This window comes from Alosa alosa, chromosome 9 (genome assembly GCF_017589495.1).
Source record: "Alosa alosa isolate M-15738 ecotype Scorff River chromosome 9, AALO_Geno_1.1, whole genome shotgun sequence".
Classification (NCBI taxonomy): Eukaryota; Metazoa; Chordata; class Actinopteri; order Clupeiformes; family Clupeidae; genus Alosa; species Alosa alosa.
In genome coordinates this window covers 15,316,503-15,336,467 of record NC_063197.1, presented here as the reverse complement: position 1 = coordinate 15,336,467, position 19,965 = coordinate 15,316,503, and the positions used below count along the sequence as shown (strand labels likewise).

Here is a 19,965-nt window from a genome sequence, read left to right as displayed (position 1 = left end):
GAGAGAGCGAGAGAGAGAGAGAGAGAGAGAAAGAGAGAGAGAGAAAGCGGGGGGATGGGAGGAATGAAACTGACACAGAAGTGTCACAGGGATAAAAAAAATAGAAGTCTGGCGTGACAGGGCAGTGGTGATTTATCCAGGTCACATGGTTGTCTTAACAGAGGGATTACAGACCCGTTTTCAGCCCACCACCCCACCCAACTCTCTCCCTCCATCCTGCCTGCCCTTGCCCTCTACATTCCACACTGTACAGCACGGCCTTTCACCATTACAGGGAAACAAAATCTGACAATGCTCATGAAGCTTACAGTACAATTGTTTGCCCCCAAAATCAACATCTCTATTGTATATTTATTGAAATCAGTTTATGGTTGCTTGCCACAGAATGTCCGTGCCGTGAGACGGTATCCTTTCAGTGTTAACCTAGGTTGACCCGTTGTCATCTGGTGGTTCACTCTCGGTGCTGTCAAGTGCGGTCTCTTGCTGCGGTTTAAATCATTAGGTCATGTGATCACCCCTGCACAGATTCACCCTATCCCTACGGGGCATGTGGCTATGGACGGGAGATATACAATATGCAAGGACAATCCTGCTTTAAATCTCCCATTCCTCTCAGCATGCTCTTGTTGTCTTGGGATGTGTGTGAGAGAGACTGTGTGTGTGTGTGTGTGTGTGTGTGTGTGTGTGTGTGTGTGTGTGTGTGTGTGTGTGTGTGTGTGTGTGTGTGTGTGTGTGTGCGTGCCTGCTGTTGGCTTTTGTTTTCTTGGAAGAGGTTATTCGACAGCTGCGCAGCTATAACTAAGAGAATGAATGGTGGCCTCAACACTATTCGCCCTTGGCTGACTCAGTATCACACAAATAGTTAATTGTGAATTATAATTGCAGACATAAAATTTATGTCTCACATAAGCAATCACACTGTTCCCAACTGAAATATTTGGACTGGATTTTGGAGTGATTGACTTGAACAGGAAATGACACGAGTTCAGAGTCTCTCATTTATGACCTCATGCATGAACAACAGATCAACTAAAGCAGTTACAAGTACATCATTAGGATTTATGGTTTTCTTAAGCATGATCCTCATGATTATATGAATTTAACGTTAATTGCTCATGAGTTCATCATATCTGTGGCCCCTCAACTAAAGTGGTGAAAAATGCCATGTGTTTAGAGAACAGCAAAGTTGTATTCAAATCAGATATAAATAATCATGATCATGCTTATGATTATGAATCATAATTCACAGTGATGTGCCCACGTACCTAATGCTTTAGGTGATGTGTTGTTCATTACTGAGGTCACAAATGACAGATGATGAACTTATGTCAATTCCTTGATGATTCATGAGATATTAAGGAATGAAGTAATACATGAATTCATGATAATTCATGTACCCTTACCGTAAAGTGTTACCATGAATTTTATAGATCTAATCTAGAATCCAGATTTTGATTAATCTGCAAATGTTCTACAAAAAAGCTATTTTAGCAAGACTTAGTTTCCTGCATGTTGCACCCCAAACTATGTTGCTCTGTAATGTGCAGTACCTGATAGTAATGATTTGGCCAAAGTCCAGTTCGTAGTTGTTGACCTGGGCTATGAAGATGGCCGCCACGGCCTCATAGAGCGCGGTGCCGTCCATGTTAATGGTGGCCCCCACCGGCAGCACGAAGCGGATGATGCGCCGGTCGATGTGGTTGTTCTCCAGGAGGCACTTGAAGGTGATAGGCAGCGTGGCAGAACTGGAGACAAGGGGGGGGAGTGGGACAGAAACCAATTAGTGCGTGACCTGCTGGAGAGATGGAGTGCTCCGAGGCGACTTATGAGTGCAGAGTCTCTGAGGAGAACAGACAACACTTTAGACTTTTCCGCTAAACAAAGTGTTAAAAAACACTGTGGGCATTTTCTGCTAAAAAAAGGGTTAACACTGTGGGCTTTTTCCGCAAAAAAAATAACACTGTGGGTTTTTTCCTCTAAGAAAGGGTAACACTTTACTATTGCCCACAGAGACTTAAGAAATCAGCTGTTAACATTGAAGTTCAGTATGTAAAACTATTTTTAAACAATTGCTTAAAGGAACCGTATGTAAGAAATGTATTTCAATTAATCATAAAATGGCCCTGATATGTCACTAGACATTAAGAAATCATGTTCATTTCAAATGTTTATATCACTGACAACAGTAGTCCGGCCAGGATATTGTCATTTAAAAAGTGAAGTTGCAGCCCTCAACTGATGTTGATGTTGTGTTTTGTCATGTCATGTTGTGTTTTGGCCTGATGCGCCACCCTCCACCTATCTACTAATCACAAAGTCAGTAGTGTTTCGCCATCAGGGTTGGCAACCTCGAGTCAGGGGAGAGGGGGAGGGGATACACCGCTCTACAGTAATTTGAATGTAATTGCAGTCCCATTTTTGGCCACAATCTTACATATGGTTCCTTTAACATCAGCTTAACCAAATCCAACATCTAACCTTAACCTTAAAGGAACACGCCACTGTTTTATGAAATTGGATTATTCACCGTCTCTCCTAGAATAAGATAAGTGGGCAATCTCTCGTCGCCGGATAGCATGTTGTGAGTAAAAGTGAGCAAATAAACAACCCTTCCCCCCAATTACTTCTTGTGGCCTGCATATTCACAACGAGTACAAATAGCAATGCAGATTAAGACGAGGCGATTTCCTAGGCAGATATTGACTTGGGACTATATTGGGGCAAAGCACAGGCAAAGCACTGCTACTTGGGTGCAGAGAGATGTGTACACATACGTACTGTACTGTAGGGGTGCGGTTCATCAGCAACCTAAGATCAACTTGGCACACACCACACCACCCTGTGTGGGATCATGACCCCGGGCTGCCTGCTATTCTCTATCCCTTTCTCTCTGGGGCAGAGCAGATGTGTACTGACCTCCCTCACCTCTCCTCCACACACACACACACAGACACACACAGACACACACAGACACACACACACACACACACACACACACACACACACACACACACACACGGCCTCTGTGGGGTCACACGCTTTAAAAAGTCACTGACAAGTGGAAATAAAAAACAGGGCAATATATCCTCTCGGCACGACCTCAGAGGAACAGGTACTGGCGAACAGACATCGGAAAACAGAGATAGAGAGAAAAGTGCTCAGCATGGTCCCATGGGGAATGTGTTAGCGGTGTGAAATGAGCTTTTAGTGGCAAGTACGATGCGATTGGCCGGCAGAGTGGCAGCAGAATCTGGAGAGGCTGTTATGACTCACAATGACTTTCTTACATTGCATAGCTAGATGGAATAGTCATGCCCACCTGCAGTCATGAAATGTGTTTACAGTAAATTAGCAGGGAGTCCCTCTCTCCCTGTTGTGTGTGTGTGTGTGTGTGTGTGTGTGTGTGTGTGTGTGTGTGTGTGTGTGTGTGTGTGTGAGTGTATGTGTCTAAAAAGATACCATATAATAATGGGAACTAGAGCCATCCCAATGTAAACTGCTTCGGACAAAAGCATCATCTAAATGAATAAATATAAATGTAACGTAAATGAGAAAAACACATAGATCGAATTATCTCTCCCTCTCATTAACCCCACCCGCTTGCCTGCTAGTATTCATGACAGGATGCAGTTCCTACCTGGAGGAGGTTGCTAGGGAGATGAGCAGCGCCTGCAGAATCCCCCTGATGTAGACGATGGGGCTCTTCTTAGTGATGAAGAAGTAGATGCTGGGGAGGATGAAGAGGCCATGGAGGATCAGCCCCATCACCACGGTAATGGCGTAGAAGCCCAGCTTCTTTCCCATGGCGGAAGGGTCGCTCATCTCCAGGATTTTTCCCGCCACCAGGAACACGATTCCAAATGGAAAATACCTGGTTGGTTTCGGAACGACAGAATACGGAGAAGAACCGTGAGGAACATTTACACATAAACACACACACAAAACACATGAAGAAGAACCGTGAGGAACATAGCTGGCATGCACAAACACATGGACTGTCTTGAGAGACTCATTGTATCATATATATATATATATATATATATATATATATATATATATATATATATATATATATATATGGGGCACGAACGCAAACGTGAATGCACCCAGTTATGCATGGAGCTTTTGGGGCATTCTTACATGGGAAAATAAGCTGCCCAATGTTTAGTAATACGACACAAGTGCAAGGGCCATGTCATGCTTTTCCGATGGGGGTGCATTGTTGATGTGGTTTGCGCAGACTATGAGAAAGCACTTTTTAAACATGCGTGAGCCTTGCGCGGTCAGCTGCATCCGTGGTGCATGCGTAGAGTATGAACCAGCCCTAAGAATCGAGGCACTTCATAAGCATTATGAGTCCCCATGCAGGAGCTCTCTGCCCCAGAGGACCAACCTCCCATGGAGCCCACAGGATACACAAAACACTACAAAGTGCAGGTATCGGCCATAGCAAGCTGGCTGCATACAAATATTTTTATAATTACTTGTGTATCCAATTGTGACAGCTTCTGAGAAAGTAACATGTCTTGCTATATACTGTATAGTAAGTACACAGTTGTGCTGATTTCAAAAAATCTCGCAAAAATGTCTTCATGGTATTTCATAATTAGCATCAAGTGTACCAGATGACGCATACAGTAAGTGCAGAGATGTGTTGATTCCAAGAAATCTCATAATTAACATCAAAATCGTACCAGATGACGATGGCAACGATCTTCAGCACAGCTTCATTCAGACTCTGGCAGAAGTTGACCAAGGCGCTACCATTGGGACCCATTCTGCCCAGCATAATACCTGAACACAGCAGTGGTTACACAAACAGACAGTCTATTGACAGAACATACATGTACCTGAAGAACTCACAATAGTGAGCTGAAGAACTCACAATAGTGAGCTGAAGCACTCAATAAATACTAGATTTGGTGTCTCAAAGTTTGTAGTGTACTAAAGAATATGTACCATTATACAGACTTGTATAGTTCAGTAAGCAGTTGTAATTAATTAACTGTTAATGCAATTAACTTAATAAATATATCATTTGAGACATTAATTTGAGATATCTCCTTAAAGTGTAAGGCCTTTACTAAACTTATTGTATGCTATTTTGTATACTAGGTGAGTTTTTTTTACCCATTGTTGCTGAGAAGATCACAATTCCGAGGACGTTCATGCCATCACTGGTTCCTGGTAACGTGCGGAAGAACACGTCCGGTGGTGGTGTCAGGTCCAGCTGGAAGTTCTGGATGTCTGTTCCGTTGTCGTCCTGTATGCCGTAGATCAGAGGCCTCTTGGTGGTGCTCTCCGTGAGGACCTGACTGACTGTGGGCTTTGGGGACTTCATTATGGGCACACTGTTGGTCCGATACTGGGTGATGAGAGAGAGAGAGAGAGAGAGAGAGAGATAGATAGATAGATAGAGAGAGATGGATCACTCTGCTGAAGATGTCTAAGATGAAGCCATGTTTTATCTTTTGAGCTATCTGAATAGTTTAGAGTAAATTGCATGTTTTTCTATCATTTCCATATTCAGGTCTAGTTTCTAGATTAGCTTCTGTTGGTGCTGAAGTGTTGTGAAGTCAGGGTGTACAGAAGTGTAGTGTGTAAATCTAACTCACTGACTGCACCAATGGGGTTTCAGACTCCTTGCTTATATACCCACCTTCTATGGTCAAAGTTTGAGCCCTGTACACGACAGGTTATATAAGCACATGAATCTCAGTGTCTCGAAGGCCCCTATTTTGTACCCTGGCGCATGGGGTAAAATTAGTTTTCCACTCGGCGCAACGTTTATTTTCTGATTTTGCACGTCTATTTTGTAAACAATGCGCCCAGGGTTGTGGTAATTAACAACCTAGGGAGTGGCCTAGCGCATTGTCTAAAAATCGCTATCGTACACTACCTAAAACGCATTACGCCACTGACCAAGAGAAACCTGGTCAGAAGTCTATGGCGAGTTGTTTATATGTTATTTTAAGAGCATATTGTCAACAGTTATATTGGCGGGTGCACAACGCACCATCCTTCTATCATCCATGAACGCGCACCAGCACACGCTTCGAGCTGTTAAAGGGAATGACTAAATAAATGACTGAATAACTAAATTTGAATAATTTTGACTTTTGACTAGTGACCATGCGCTTTAGACTGTCATAATAGGGCCCAAAGTGTCTCATGTCTGTTTAGATAAAATACAAATAACATGCTTACATAATGTAGATCATTCTTCTTTAACTCACCTCAGACGATACGTATAAGTATAAACTCTTTTGATCCCGTGAGGGAAGTTTGGTCTCTGCATTTATCCCAATCCATGAATTAGTGAAACACACTCAGCACACAATGAACACACAGTGAGGTGAAGCACACACTAATCCCGAAGCAGTGAGCTGCCTGATAAAGTGGCGCCTGGGGAGCAGTGAGGGGTTGGGTGCTTTGCTCAAGGGTACTTCAGCCGTGGATGTGGGCATGGGAGAGCAGTGCTCAACCACTCCCCCCATCCACATTTTTCCTACTGGTCGGGATCGAACCGGCAGCCCGAAGCCCTAACCAGTAGGCCACGGCTGCCCCATCAGTAAAGCTATTTTCAGTGGGCTACATTGTACCTCTCTGACTTACATGACAGTATTATTGATGTTCTGATATACAGGTTATAACACAATACAAATCTGTTTGTTTATTTCCCTGTATACAAGCAAAGTCAGAGTATGGACATGGGACATAAAAAGGTCATAACGACTTCCTATTTAGTCAGAACAGGGAAAACATCACACAAAACACCTCCTCCTAATAGCACAGTACTGTATTCTGACTACATTCAGCGTGTGACATGATAATAGATGCTTGTTCTGGATTGGGAATAATGGACACTCGATGAACAGTGAGGAGGAAAAGACATAGCATTCCGGTGGAACAAATGAGCGAATTAGGACTCACCTGTTGAAAGGTAGCTTGTACAAGGTTGGCAGGGAACATGTTTCTGTGAAGAGAGCAGAGTTGTTTACAAATTAATTACACACAAAAGGATCAGAATAACTATAGTGACCTCGAGAGTGCCAAGGTCTTTAGCATTCTGTCAACCCCTTGTAAATATATTCATTAGAGAGAAAAGCCTTCACTCTGGACTCCACCGTTCAAAATGCACTCTTAAATACCACTGTCGGAGCCGTGATTCTGAAGATCTGGCATACTTTCAGCAAGGCCATTCTGAATATTTCTATCCAGGATGAGTAAAAGAGGCACTGTTACTTCAGTGCTAGTAGTGCCACATTATCTCGGGAATTGTGATGTAGGCTCTCACATGAAGGCACAATAAACACAGCTCTCATTCAACAACCCTTCTCACTGGGGATGCATGGGCAGGGTTGTGACAAGCCAGGACGATGTGTTAGTTAGCTTACATATAAAACATGCGTGCCCAAGAAACATTTGCATACATCTACAACAATAGAGATGATTTGAAATGCTCCGGAATGCATGCTTCATCCTCCTTATGTGCATTCTCCTCCTAATCACCGTCCTTTATTTACACACAATCAATTCCAGTTTACACTCACACCTCTGTCGTTGGCATAAATAAGTAAAAAAAAAAAAAAAAAAAAAAAAAGGTCGTGTGGGAGTTCTTTCAGAAACAAAGCTCATTTGCCAGTATGGAGAGCCAGTATGGAGAGCAAAGCAAACACAGAGATGAGTGAGAAACAGATTTAAGATGTAGGAGAGAAATAATGTGGAGGTACAGCATCTAAAGCTGCTAAAAAATAAACTGTTATCGTAATGTTTTAGAGACGGCTTTTGTAATGGCAGCACAATAAAGATACTGTCGTGGTCAATTTTGCATCACCTTTGGATGACCGTGACTGTGAGCACTAATGTATGATTCCAACTGAATCAAAGCTAACAAGATAAACTGTATGAATTCCACAATCTAGTTTGGCAGTACCAACTGTTGTCTGTAGATTTGGTTTGATTTAATCTGATTGAATATATCAAGAGATATTACCATTTTACTATCACACACACACACACACACACACACACACACACACACACACACACACACTGTACATGTATAAAGGTTCCAACTTTGATATTTGGAATATATTATGCTAAAGACTTTGGCAGGGATGACAATGAAAATGCATTGTGTGGTGAACACATCAGAGTGTTTCCTGTGATGTAGTTTTATCAGGACACTCGTGGGCTTCTCTCCCTGTGGGCCCATTTCGCTTTCATCTGGAACCTCTGCAGGTGATAGCTTTGAGAACAGGCAGCAACTTTTGTGTGGACAGCATCCATTACGCATCATCTCTGTTATGAGCACCAAAGCCTGCTGCCCGGGCCCTCACCCTGTCGATTCCAAAAAGCCATATTAGCAACAGGAAAAGGTTTTCATGTGCCAGCACCAACGGTCGGTTTATGCCAAAAAAAGCATTGCAAACAACCTCTTTTGCCCTGTCTTTCCTGATGTGAAGCTCATGAAACAATGAGCTTCACTATCAACAAAGAGGCATGTTATGGTTTTCTGGCACCGCTGTAGTGCCAAAGAACACAGATGAATCAAAGGGACTCACAGAGCTATGCCAAAAAAACAACTTGTAGGACACAATGGTTTTGAAAAAAAAAAATGCCAAACACAACATCTAGATGCCTCCAAACAAAACAAGCGGAGTCAGAACACAATGCCAGAGATTGATGAAATAGCATCATATTTGGACTTCAATATCGGGAAGACAACTGTGGAGAAAGATCACTGTCACTGGCATGATGTTCTCAATCACGCTTTCATGTTACTGTATGTCCTCCAGTGTGTCATCAGCAACAGTCTCAAAACAGCCTGGCAACCAAAATGCCATGATTATGATTACTCTCATTTGGATGTGATAACCCAACAGATTGCTATCTATTCTTCTTTGTCTATATATTTCAGAAGGGACTCCAGTAACTAAATACTTTAGAGGTCAACGTTGCAATTCCGCATTGAAGACAACCAAAAGGACAGTTTATTGTCATGAAAATATCAGAAGGGGACTATTTAGCAGCTGACATATACCTACGGAATAGCCTTCCTTAAGTCCAACTTAAGATCTCAAAATAGATGAGAACAAGATTTTCTTCTCACCTTATATTTCCTAAGGGTCCCTTAAGAGAAACAGGTTAGATGTCATTGTAAATTTTGCTTTGCTATAGAAAGTTTCTGTTTTTTTTCCTTTAAAACACAAATATTGAAATGCCATTCATATGAGTGTACTAATATGTTACTGTAAACACACTTATCTATGAAGGAAGTAAGCTTCTGCTCTGCATTCACCAGTGGGATGAGCATTTGCTATGAACTGCATTTCAATGGAGGTAATGATTTTCCTAATGAGTAAGGATTTTCCTTAATGAGTTTCCTTGGAAATGACTGAGTCTCTAAAAAAGAACTTGATTAAAAACTTACAAACACTTCCAGTCAGTAAAAGTAAAAGGGAGAAGTGTGTGTGTGTGTGTGTGTGAGAGAGTGAGAGGGAGAGAGAAAGAGAGACTGCTGGTAATTAAGTTGTTTTCATGCATACATGGCACATTTTTAAAAATATTAAATCCACAAATGAGTTCACACGCATGATCCAGAAATGTCATATCTTTGGCAGTATGCAGAGTATGCTAAATGAAGGCTAAAGTGTGCGCTTACCTGGAGAAAATCAATCTACCCTGTAAACTTTCCCTGAGGGATCAGTATCTTACAAAACCTTGTATATATTAATTTAACTGGCTGTTTTCAAACCCCCTCACAAGTTCTCAGAACACATATTATGCACCAGAACTCACTCCATGAGTCACGCTTGTGTTAATTGGTACAAATCAACAAACTGTCAATCTTTATTACACACCTGTAACCTTAGTATGAGGACACGCCAAGGGAAGCATGGCATTCCTCTCATATGCCACGAGACAGAACAAATCCATCCTAGTCCATTTAACCTGCCTTTGTCAGCAATATGGCAACTTCACTGTCGTAGAAACCAGTGGTGAAACCTGACAAGTGTTGAAGGCTGACAATCCTCCTGACTGGTTTTTAAAATGCCCCGTTATTCTCAGCGTGAGTGGGCAAGCAAAGCAGGGAGAAGTGGGCAGATTTCTGATCTGAGATCCGGCCCGTTCTGTGGTAAACATTTCGGACAAGACTGACATGCTCGGAAGGAACAGGCAATCAAGTGAACCCGTCGGAAACCAGAGTGGACAACTGAGGCAGGAGAAAAACAAATCAATGTGGCTGGAGGCACATAAGCAACTGCAGGGTGCATGGCTAATACTAGCCCAGATCAGGCCCAGATCTGCTCAGGAGACAGACTCAGTCTGGTAGACAGAAATCTGGAGGACTGAAATGAGCTGAATGAAGTGAAATACTTAAAGGAGAGTTTCAAAAACTTTCCAGTTTCAAACCCAATCGCCAAACAACGTGGCGTGTCAAGATTCCGAATGACTTAGGGGTTTCCACACCACAGCCAACAATCCTGGCTCTAGGTGTCCACGTCCAACTTTATGACAGCTGTACTGTAAACATTGTTGATTTATGCACTCTTCTGGGATTGCGGGTCCATTTCTTTTTTTTTTTTCGTGCAGTAAACTTTTGGGAGTCACACACATATGCACACACACACGCACTTGACATGTTTTACTATCTTAGTGGGGACTAAGTGGGGACCCCCACTGCAATTGTATTACAACATTACCACAAGACCACACACACACACACACACACACACACACACACACACGCACACACACACACTCTCTGTGTGTTTTACCGAATCAGGTCCAGCAGGGCATCAGCCGAACTCATGATTGGCTTCCCGCTGTCCTCTGAGTCCTCCTTCTGCGCCATGCCACCCGGGTGGATGATCAAAACCATCACAATGCCCACTACTACAGCCAGGAAGGTGGTCCACAGGTAGTAGGAAACAGTGATCAGCCCCAGTCGGCTGGAGCACTTGGGCTCCAGGGCAGCCAGTCCAGACATCAAACTGGGGATGAGAGAGAGAGAGAGAGAGAGAGAGAGAGAGAGAGAGAGAGAGAGAGAGAAAGCAGGGCCAGATTAACCATATGGCAATGGGGTGATTAGCCAGATGCTCAAAATCGTCCAAGGTTACCAGGAAACAAGCACAATTTTTTCTTAGAACTCGTTTTATACTAACATGTTTACTGTGGTGTTTTTTCCGTATGAATGGCATGGCTTGCCAATCTCTCAGTTTGACACCCTGGTCAGATAAGTTGCAACATGTTCTGGATCCTGTGTGATCACAAATATTGTACCTAGTCCTATCCAACACCACAGAGTAAAGTTTACTTGCCAGGAAATGGGATATCATCACATTTTCTCCTCACTGTTTATACACACAAATTAAAATCCATATGCATTTTAGACACTCCCTTTAAACGTTGGTTATACTGGTATGCCTTTCACAAATATTTACAAAACTAAAATGAAGGTGAAAGCATTGTGTGAATTGAGAATATTTTTGAAACTACATGTATCTCTGCAACTGTGTACCGTCACCACCAGAGCAAGCCCGAGGCATAAGTGAACTAAGCAGCTGCTTGCAATAGTATCCATCTGCAGAGCCGCAGACATATAGCAACCGATCTACCACCACCAATCTACCACAGCGGATCTATCAGCCAGAAGTTATTGTGTTGTTGCTAGGTTACCGTGCGTATTCACAGTACTGAATTGCGTTTTCCGTGTTTTCAACTACGGTAACCCAATAGAGCTTCTGTGTAAAGACCTAGGGAAACATGAACTCATGTGAACTCATGAACTCATGTGAACACATGTTTAACTAGGGAACCAAATCGGGTGCATCATGGGCGAGTAATCTGTGTCTGCCTATACAGCGCTGCAGTTGAAGCCCTTCAAATCGTTAGATTCTTACAATTTCCTAGTTTTAGGAAAAAGGTGACCAACAGATATTTGTCCCACTATCGTCAAACGTGGTCGTAATCGCAGAGGTATAATCCCCTCTGAATTGTTATGTGCATTTAAAAAATCAGGACACAACTGACTGAAACTGACTGCCCACAGACTGTAAAAAATACAACACGACACACCAGCTAAACTAACTAAACTAGTTTCAGCTATTAGCTAAGCAAGAAGAACATCAGCGCATGCGTTGGTAGATCCTCTGTGGTAGATTGATGATGGTAGCTCGGTTGCTATATGTCTGTGGCTCTGCAGCCGGACCCTTCTTGCTGCTTGGGGCCCCTTGGCCACCAGGGGGCCCCCAGTCGTGAAGAAGAAAAAAAAATAATTTGAACATATATTAACATATGTTATGTAAATTTTAACATATATTAACATAGCTATGTACACAAAAGACAATATAATTTTGATTTCATGATCAATATACCTGCCTTCAACTGCTGTGTCTGCCAACATTGGATCATGCGCACAGACAGGCACTGATCTAACGTTAACACAGCAATATTAAACACAGCGTTGCCGACAGTTTGGATAAAAGTGATTTTGCCGTTGTGGAGGTATGAGGATTATTTTTCTCTCGTCGAGATTAAAGAGAACAATACAGAGAGGTTATCAACTGTGTGCAGGTGTCAGAAGCCTATCCACAAAGAGTAGGCTAATAATTCACATTTTATGAAATGCCTGTTAAAACAACGCTTCGGCAAAGCTAATTGCGAAAGACCCCAGCCTTACTGATGCCAAAGATCGAGCCACTCCACAGCCTAACTGCTGTCACGCTATCCAGTAAAATATTCTTTGGTCACCGCTAGTCTGAAATGTATGGCCCAATTGACTTCCATTCAACATATCAAATGAAATGTTTCGGCACTAATATCTGTTCAGATTAAGTTTTAGATTGAAAAGTTGTGTTTTATTTTCATAATCTTGGTTCAGTGAACACATACAACCGTCAGTTTGTTAGTTAACAGAAATTTCGTGAATATGACGTTCAGGTCTATAAACTATGAGTTTACCTGCAAACACCATCTGTCTATTACACAGCTGAGCAATTCACACCCTGTTACGTAACAACAAAAAAACATGTTGCTTGTTTTTTATTATTATGACCGCCGCGCAGTGAAGCGGCGGTCATATAGGTTTAGTCAGATTTTTTTTTTTTTTTTTTTTTTTCGCATTTTGCAAATTTCCGTCAAGGATTCCCGGGACACTGTAAGACCGGGGTACACGAAACTTGGTGGGCATGTAACCCCACATGGATAGCATGGAACCATCGTTTTTCGTTCTGTAGCCCCCCCCGCTGGACTGGACCCCCCGAAAGGAGGGTAGGGCAGACACAGTTTTCTGTGAATATCTCGAGAACCGTAGGGTTTAGGAGGACCAATTTTTTTGTATGTTGATCTCAAGGGGCCATGTCAACCCATTCCATAACCACTCATTTCATGTATAAGCCACCTAGTTAAACACAAAAAAAAAGTAAAATGAGGTGTTGTAATCGCAGGTATCTGTGACCTAACATAGTCAAAACTGCACGAAATTAGAAGTTTAGGATTATTATGACACCCTCTGAATGCACGCCAAGTTTCGTGGAATTCCGTTCATGGGGGGCCACACAATAAATTAATTTATGTTACTATACACCAACTGGCCTGTAGGTGGCCGGAGACAGTTTTCTGTGAATATCTCGAGAACCGTAGGGCCTAGGAGTTCCTACGGTTTGTCCCTTGTATGTTGGTCTTAAGGGGACATGTCAACCTATCCCATTACCACTTATTTCATGTATAGCGCCACCTAGTTAAAAATTAAAAAGCAAAAAATTAGGTGTTTTCATCACAATATCTCTGGCTGACATGGTCAAAACTGCACAAAATTGAAAGTGTAGGATCATTATGACACCCTCGAATGCATGCCAAGTTTCGTGAACTTTCGTTCATGAGGGGCCCTTACAATAAAATAATTTATGTGTACATTTAGTGACCCGTACACCAACAAAAGGATTCCCGGACATTGAAAGACCGGGTACCACGAACTTGGTTGGGCATGTAACCCCACATGGATAGCATGGAACCATCGTTTTTTTAAACTTTGATCTGTAGCCCCCCGCTGGACTGGACCCCCGAAAGGAGGGTAGGGCAGACACAGTTTTCTGTGAATATCTTGAGAACCGTGGGGCCTAGGATGACCAATTTTTCCATTATGTTTTTGCCTCCAGGGGTCATCTTAACCCATTCCATGTGCACACATGTGCATAAACAGATACACATGCACACACATACATTCACAGTAATCCTACGTATGACACATACTCACACAGTAGACATATGTACGCATGCATGCACATGCACAAACACAGGCACATACGCAGGCACACACACAAGCACGCACACACACACACACACACACACACACCCACTCACATAAACATAAACATGTACACGCACAGATGCACACAAGAATTTCTCAGAATTATGAACAGGCAAGATGGGGGTGGGGTTGTGTAAAATGAATTTTACATGTGAAATCTATGAACTAATCATGTTTTGGTACTTGTTGTCTAGCAGATACCAGTGGGAATTGAGTGTGGATAATGCAATTTAGTGAGACAGTTAGAATCATATAGGCCTTTCAGCGTGATTTATTTTTGTGGAAAAAATGTGCTGGACTGGGCGGCGGTCATATTTTGTACCGCTCTGCGGTACATCTAGTTATTATTACATTGTGTGATCAATATGCAAGAATAAATGCACAGGGGTGCAAATAGCATACACTGATATTTGTACCAGACAGGGTATTAATAGTACACATTGCTGTGTGCACCGGGGTGCGAATATATTTGTACCAGATGGGGTACTAATAGGACACATTGTTGTGTACACCGGGGTACTAATAGAATTCACTTCTAATTGCACCAGGGTACGAATAGCATACACTGCTAATTGTATCAGGGGTGCAAATAGCCTTACCCTAATAAAATACATTTTGGTACAAAATGTATTTTACAAAAAAAAAACACATACAAAAAAAACACATACAAAAAGGTACAAAATAAAAAATATTTGGTACAGAAATTGGAGAAGCAATGTGGAGAATAACACATTAAAATGCAGGTTGTGCATGTCTCTACAACAGCCAACATTGGACTGTGCATAAAAAAAGCTTTCTAGACGTTCTATTGCTGTAGCTCTGTAGCTTAAATTGTTATTCTATTGCTGCTACTCACATTGGATAAAGGCATCTGCCAAATTAAGTGTAGCCTAAATGTAGACATAACCACATTGGATAAATTTGAACATGTGGAGCAGCCCTGGCATGCCAAAGTATCAATGAGGATGAGTTTCTCTCCACAATCAAGTTTAATTCATTCAAAAGGATAAATGGGGTTCAGTTGATTTGAAACCATAAATCATATCCTAAGTCACTGTTAAATATTTGAGAGACAGTTGTTATTTTGTTTCAAGCCACTGAAACTGATTTAGGACTACGGCAGGCCTGTTGAGGCCACAATAAATAGGTCTAAAAATTCTCTTTAGCCTATGTTATTACTGTGACATTGTAAATAACAACTATATTAATACAATTTATAATGTTACATTATAGAGTGACATTTGTATCAATAATAGTGAAGCACAGGTGTCTATGTGGGTTAGGGAGGGGGGCCCCAAATCAAATTCTGCTCAGGGCCCCATAAAGGCTTGGGCCAGCACTGGTCACTCACCACCTACTGACAATTACTGTCGATGCTGTGACCCTGTGCTGTGAAGCAAGCAGTGCAGCTTGTCATCAAAACACTCATGCTTTCAGTGTGAGGCAATAAACCAAACAGCAGGACAGTACAAGTTTAGTCGATATGTTCACCACCACAGCCCACACTGCTTAAAGCTTTAAGCTGCATATCAGCGACCAACAAGTTAGACAGACCGCACATGACTGCAGACTAGACTATGATTTAGATTTAAAAAACACTAATAAACACAAATACTTAATAGATGTCTTAAGGACAAGGCCCAAGCAATGGGAAACGACACTGTCTGACTGATCTTGTATTCACAATTATCAGGCCCAAAGTAAACGGCAATGATCTACTGTATGTCACATTGTATGAACATTTAATTTTAAAGGTATATTAAAGGATAATTCCGGTATTTAGCACTTTGAGCTGGTTTGTTTTGGATGAACTAGAGTGGTGGACACCGAAATTTTGACGATGGGTCCTGTCTCAACTTTCTGACTCGTTTTGAATTGCCTTTGACTGGCTGGTCAGTTGCTCAGTTTTAAAAATGAACGTTTAGCCATGACAACATCTACATGCAGTCCTCTCACCAACCAAGGCCACGTGAACACAATGCCACATTTCTTTCAAGTCACACTCTGCCACTTCAGTGTGTAGCTATTGGCGATTGATTTGGGTCCTGCCGAGATTTTTTCACGAGACACTAAAGAAACACAGTTTTTCCTCTCTCTGAATACTCTCACAATGTGTGTTTGTATGTGTGTGTATGTGGACCTTTTCAGATTTCACAGTTGCTGTTTCAGCCACAACCACAGGGACGCAAAAAAAAACAAAAAACAACTAACCCAACCAACTAAAAAAATAACCCAGCCACAGCTGGTCGAAGTCAAAAACCATGGGGGGAAAAAAAACGTGTAAAACAAAAAAGCCCATGCAACCACGAGCAGTCAGCATAGCACCAGCCTGCTGAGTGGCTTCCAAAAGATTAGCGAATCCTGTGGCCTATAAAAGACTGACTGCTGCTTGCCACTCAACATCTGGATAACCCCAGCTGAGATTACATAGTAGTGATTGTCATCGGACATCTCTCATCATGTAAAGGTTAAACAAAGAGAGATATAGTTTTTCATGTTGTTGACTGCTGCGAGATGGAAGTTTTCGTAAACACAAAGTGTGCCTGAAAAAAACTGATTTGCTTCTCCTGTAGGGAGAACATTACCTTATGCTGACATAGTGTAAAACAACATCCAGGGATATTTAGAGGACAAAGTGATGTCTGTCTTTTCATTCAATTCAAAATCCTATTTCAAATATGGACATCCTTTCGATTAAGAATCTAATGTATATATAAAATATGTAATGTAATATTTTGCATGATAAGCATGTAAATCAAACATATCTTGAAATGCATCAATAATGAAAGTGGCATTATGAATTCACTACATCAAGGCAATTCTCTAAAAACAAGTGCAAATCTTAACAATTTATTGTGTGTAACCTACAGGAAACAGCGAGTTGTCCAGCAGTGGTGGCAGCCCACACTGGCCACTCAGTCAGGGTTCCGACACACACAGAGAAATGCTTAATGGGTAATCCCCTGATGACGATGAACCAGTGTGGTGGTGTGGTGGTGGATTCATTAAGAAAATGCCATGCCTGTCTCCACTTAATCTGGCTTTCACCCTATTGAATCATTCCCCGGGCAACACAGGACCCGGAGAAGATCATTGGACGAGCCCTCGCTCCACAGCCAGAATCAACAGCATATAGTTGGTACCGTGGCAACCTCGTCTCTGTCGCTCTCTCTCTCCGTTTGTTAGATGACCACCTCATATATGGGGAAATAGCTGGTAGTACAAAACAGCATCTCTACTGAGTGTGTTAGTCATAGAAAAAATGACACAAAGCCTTTGCTTTGATCAGAATGCGACAGCTGCATCCGGAATTTCAATTTGAAGAGAGGGGAGGTTTGAGCAACATGCAATTGGCCTCATCTCTCCAGTAATCACCTATGAATGAAACAGTCATCTTGCAATGTCAATGCAATGGAACATAAAAACTCCAATCATATTCACATACATCTACTGTTCTCTTTGAATGTGAATCACCAAATAAAGTACCGGAATATTGATGTAATGGTCTCTTCTTACTGAACAACATGATCTGATTCTGATCATCCTGCACTTTTCTCCTTTCAGCTACTTGTATTAAGAACATGACTGTGCTGAAACCACTGGCCACATTTATCGTCATGGTTCCACAAGTTGTATGGGGAAATACTGGACTATGTTTTTTTTAAGAGACTTCTATTGGGCTATACATTTGTAGAGTACATCTGCACTTCAGATGGTTGAGACCCTTTTCCCTGTTTGATTGATCATCAGGCTTTGCAGTTATGGCCCCCTTATGCCGAAGACCTGAGTATGAAAGCCCTTCTAGTTTGACAGCATGTACAAATGGCAGCTTTGGAAATCTATCAAAGCTAAATTGATCTGTTCCACAAATGGAGTTCATAAATCAATGTCACCTGCAGGCACATGACATTGATTTTTCCAGAAGATACTTTCACATAATGGTGAATCAAGTGAAGAAGTATGTTTGTTTGTCTTTTACAGATATTCAGCACATTTCTGAGAAAAAAAGTGCTATAGCAATAAATTCAACAGAACGTTTGCTCATAAAAGGCCTGTCCAGCGAGATAAACATTTTATAGACATTTTATACCTTCAAAGTTTAGAATTTCCTGTCGCTGTGCAGAGTGCAGCCTTCTGGCATGCTTCTTAAAGCATGTAGATCAAACAGTCTACCACACACAGCTGCTGGAGGTCCTCTCAAAAAGTCCAGTCTATTTTCCTCCACATAGCCGACACAGAAAAAGAGCAGACTCTCGGTCACGACAGCCCCTGTCTCGCCCCAGTGTTTTCCCAGTGGGGTCTGTCGCAGCGGGCGTTTAGTCCTTCTACAGAGAAAATACCTCACCATATACCCTCAGAAGTGCCATATACTTAGGAAAAAGGAAGGAATTGGAAAATGATACTAGCAGTTGCCTAAAACATAAAAAGTGGGAAATTACTTGTAGTGAATAAGATTACTTTAGGTCAACAGTTTAATACAGATATATTGTAAAAAGTATGTCACTCATTTTATTTAAAATGAAAAAAGGAGAGGGTAATGTGTATTGTGTATATGTGTATTGCATGTTATTTAGTGATCATTTTAAAACATAACAACATGTCAGCACTGTACGCTGTGTACACAGACATATGATCGGTTTTCGGTTTTGCCATTTACTGGGTCCCATCTGATCTTATTTTGTCAAAACAAAACATCACAATATGTCTCTCATGGATAGCTTTTTGCATGTAGAGCTTTCTCTTTACCACTTTGGGAAATCTGGTACTATCTGACTGATGGCTACAAGCTGTTGCCACAATCAGTGTTAATAGCTTTGCAGCAAAGCCAATACAGATGGCATTATGAGCCATGTCTGTGCATTAACATGTGCAGACTACATTTGGTACAGATGTATAGATTAATAGACATGCTCCACTTCATGATCCATATATATAAAATAGAGAATAGATGTTTTGAAGAGATACATCGATACATCATACACCAGACAGAATGTGAGAAAATGCTCTGTGGTTATCACCAACGTGAAAATATGTTATTCATCTTGTAGCAAGAGACTGTGGCACCAATGTCTTGAAGAATTTACAAATTTACAAATAGCTACTACATAATCATTAAGCAACAGGTTGGGTAGTATTAGCCAATAAAGTGACTGTTTGATTGTTAGACAGACAGATTTGTTATTTCAGAACAGGGTTTACCATATTACATAAATCAAATGATCATTATCACGGTCTGCTCATGACCCACTGCCATCGTTATATTAAAATAAATTGTGAGAATAGCTGTTTCTTGATTCTGTTTATGTGTTACCTGGTTGCCATAGCAGAATAATATCAGATTGTCAAAAAACAGAGAAATTCTAATCTGTATGCCTTACCAGTTTTTAATCCACATAACCAACCTCTACCCTGCATTTAGCTGGATGAGTTTTTTTTTTTTAAATTTAGGATTAATTATCTCTAATTGCTGTGCATGTGAGCAGGAATGTTTTCATTGTTGTGGTGCTACTTCTGGTGGTGCTTCCGATGAAAAGTGTTTTTGTGTGTATGCATGTGCATATGAGGGGGTGGGAATGTTGATAAAGTCACAGGCTGTTGTTGTTTTAATCTCAGAAATGAATGCAAATTGCTGCAGCAAGCTATGCTTT

General features: G+C 41.5%; 1 protein-coding gene across 1 annotated transcript in view; it reads right to left on the bottom strand.

Annotated features, from left to right (window-relative positions):
• slc1a7b (solute carrier family 1 member 7b) overlaps window positions 1-19,965 on the bottom strand; it is a 57,299-nt gene that overhangs the window by 7,438 nt on the left and 29,896 nt on the right. Inside the window, exons 3-8 of the mRNA XM_048253624.1 lie at window positions 10,785-11,000; window positions 6,934-6,976; window positions 5,131-5,365; window positions 4,695-4,794; window positions 3,638-3,871; window positions 1,551-1,745 (exon numbers count right to left, since the gene is read on the bottom strand). Of these exons, the coding sequence (XP_048109581.1) occupies window positions 1,551-1,745; window positions 3,638-3,871; window positions 4,695-4,794; window positions 5,131-5,365; window positions 6,934-6,976; window positions 10,785-11,000 (1,023 nt within the window). The remainder of the gene's footprint in view (window positions 1-1,550; window positions 1,746-3,637; window positions 3,872-4,694; window positions 4,795-5,130; window positions 5,366-6,933; window positions 6,977-10,784; window positions 11,001-19,965) is intronic.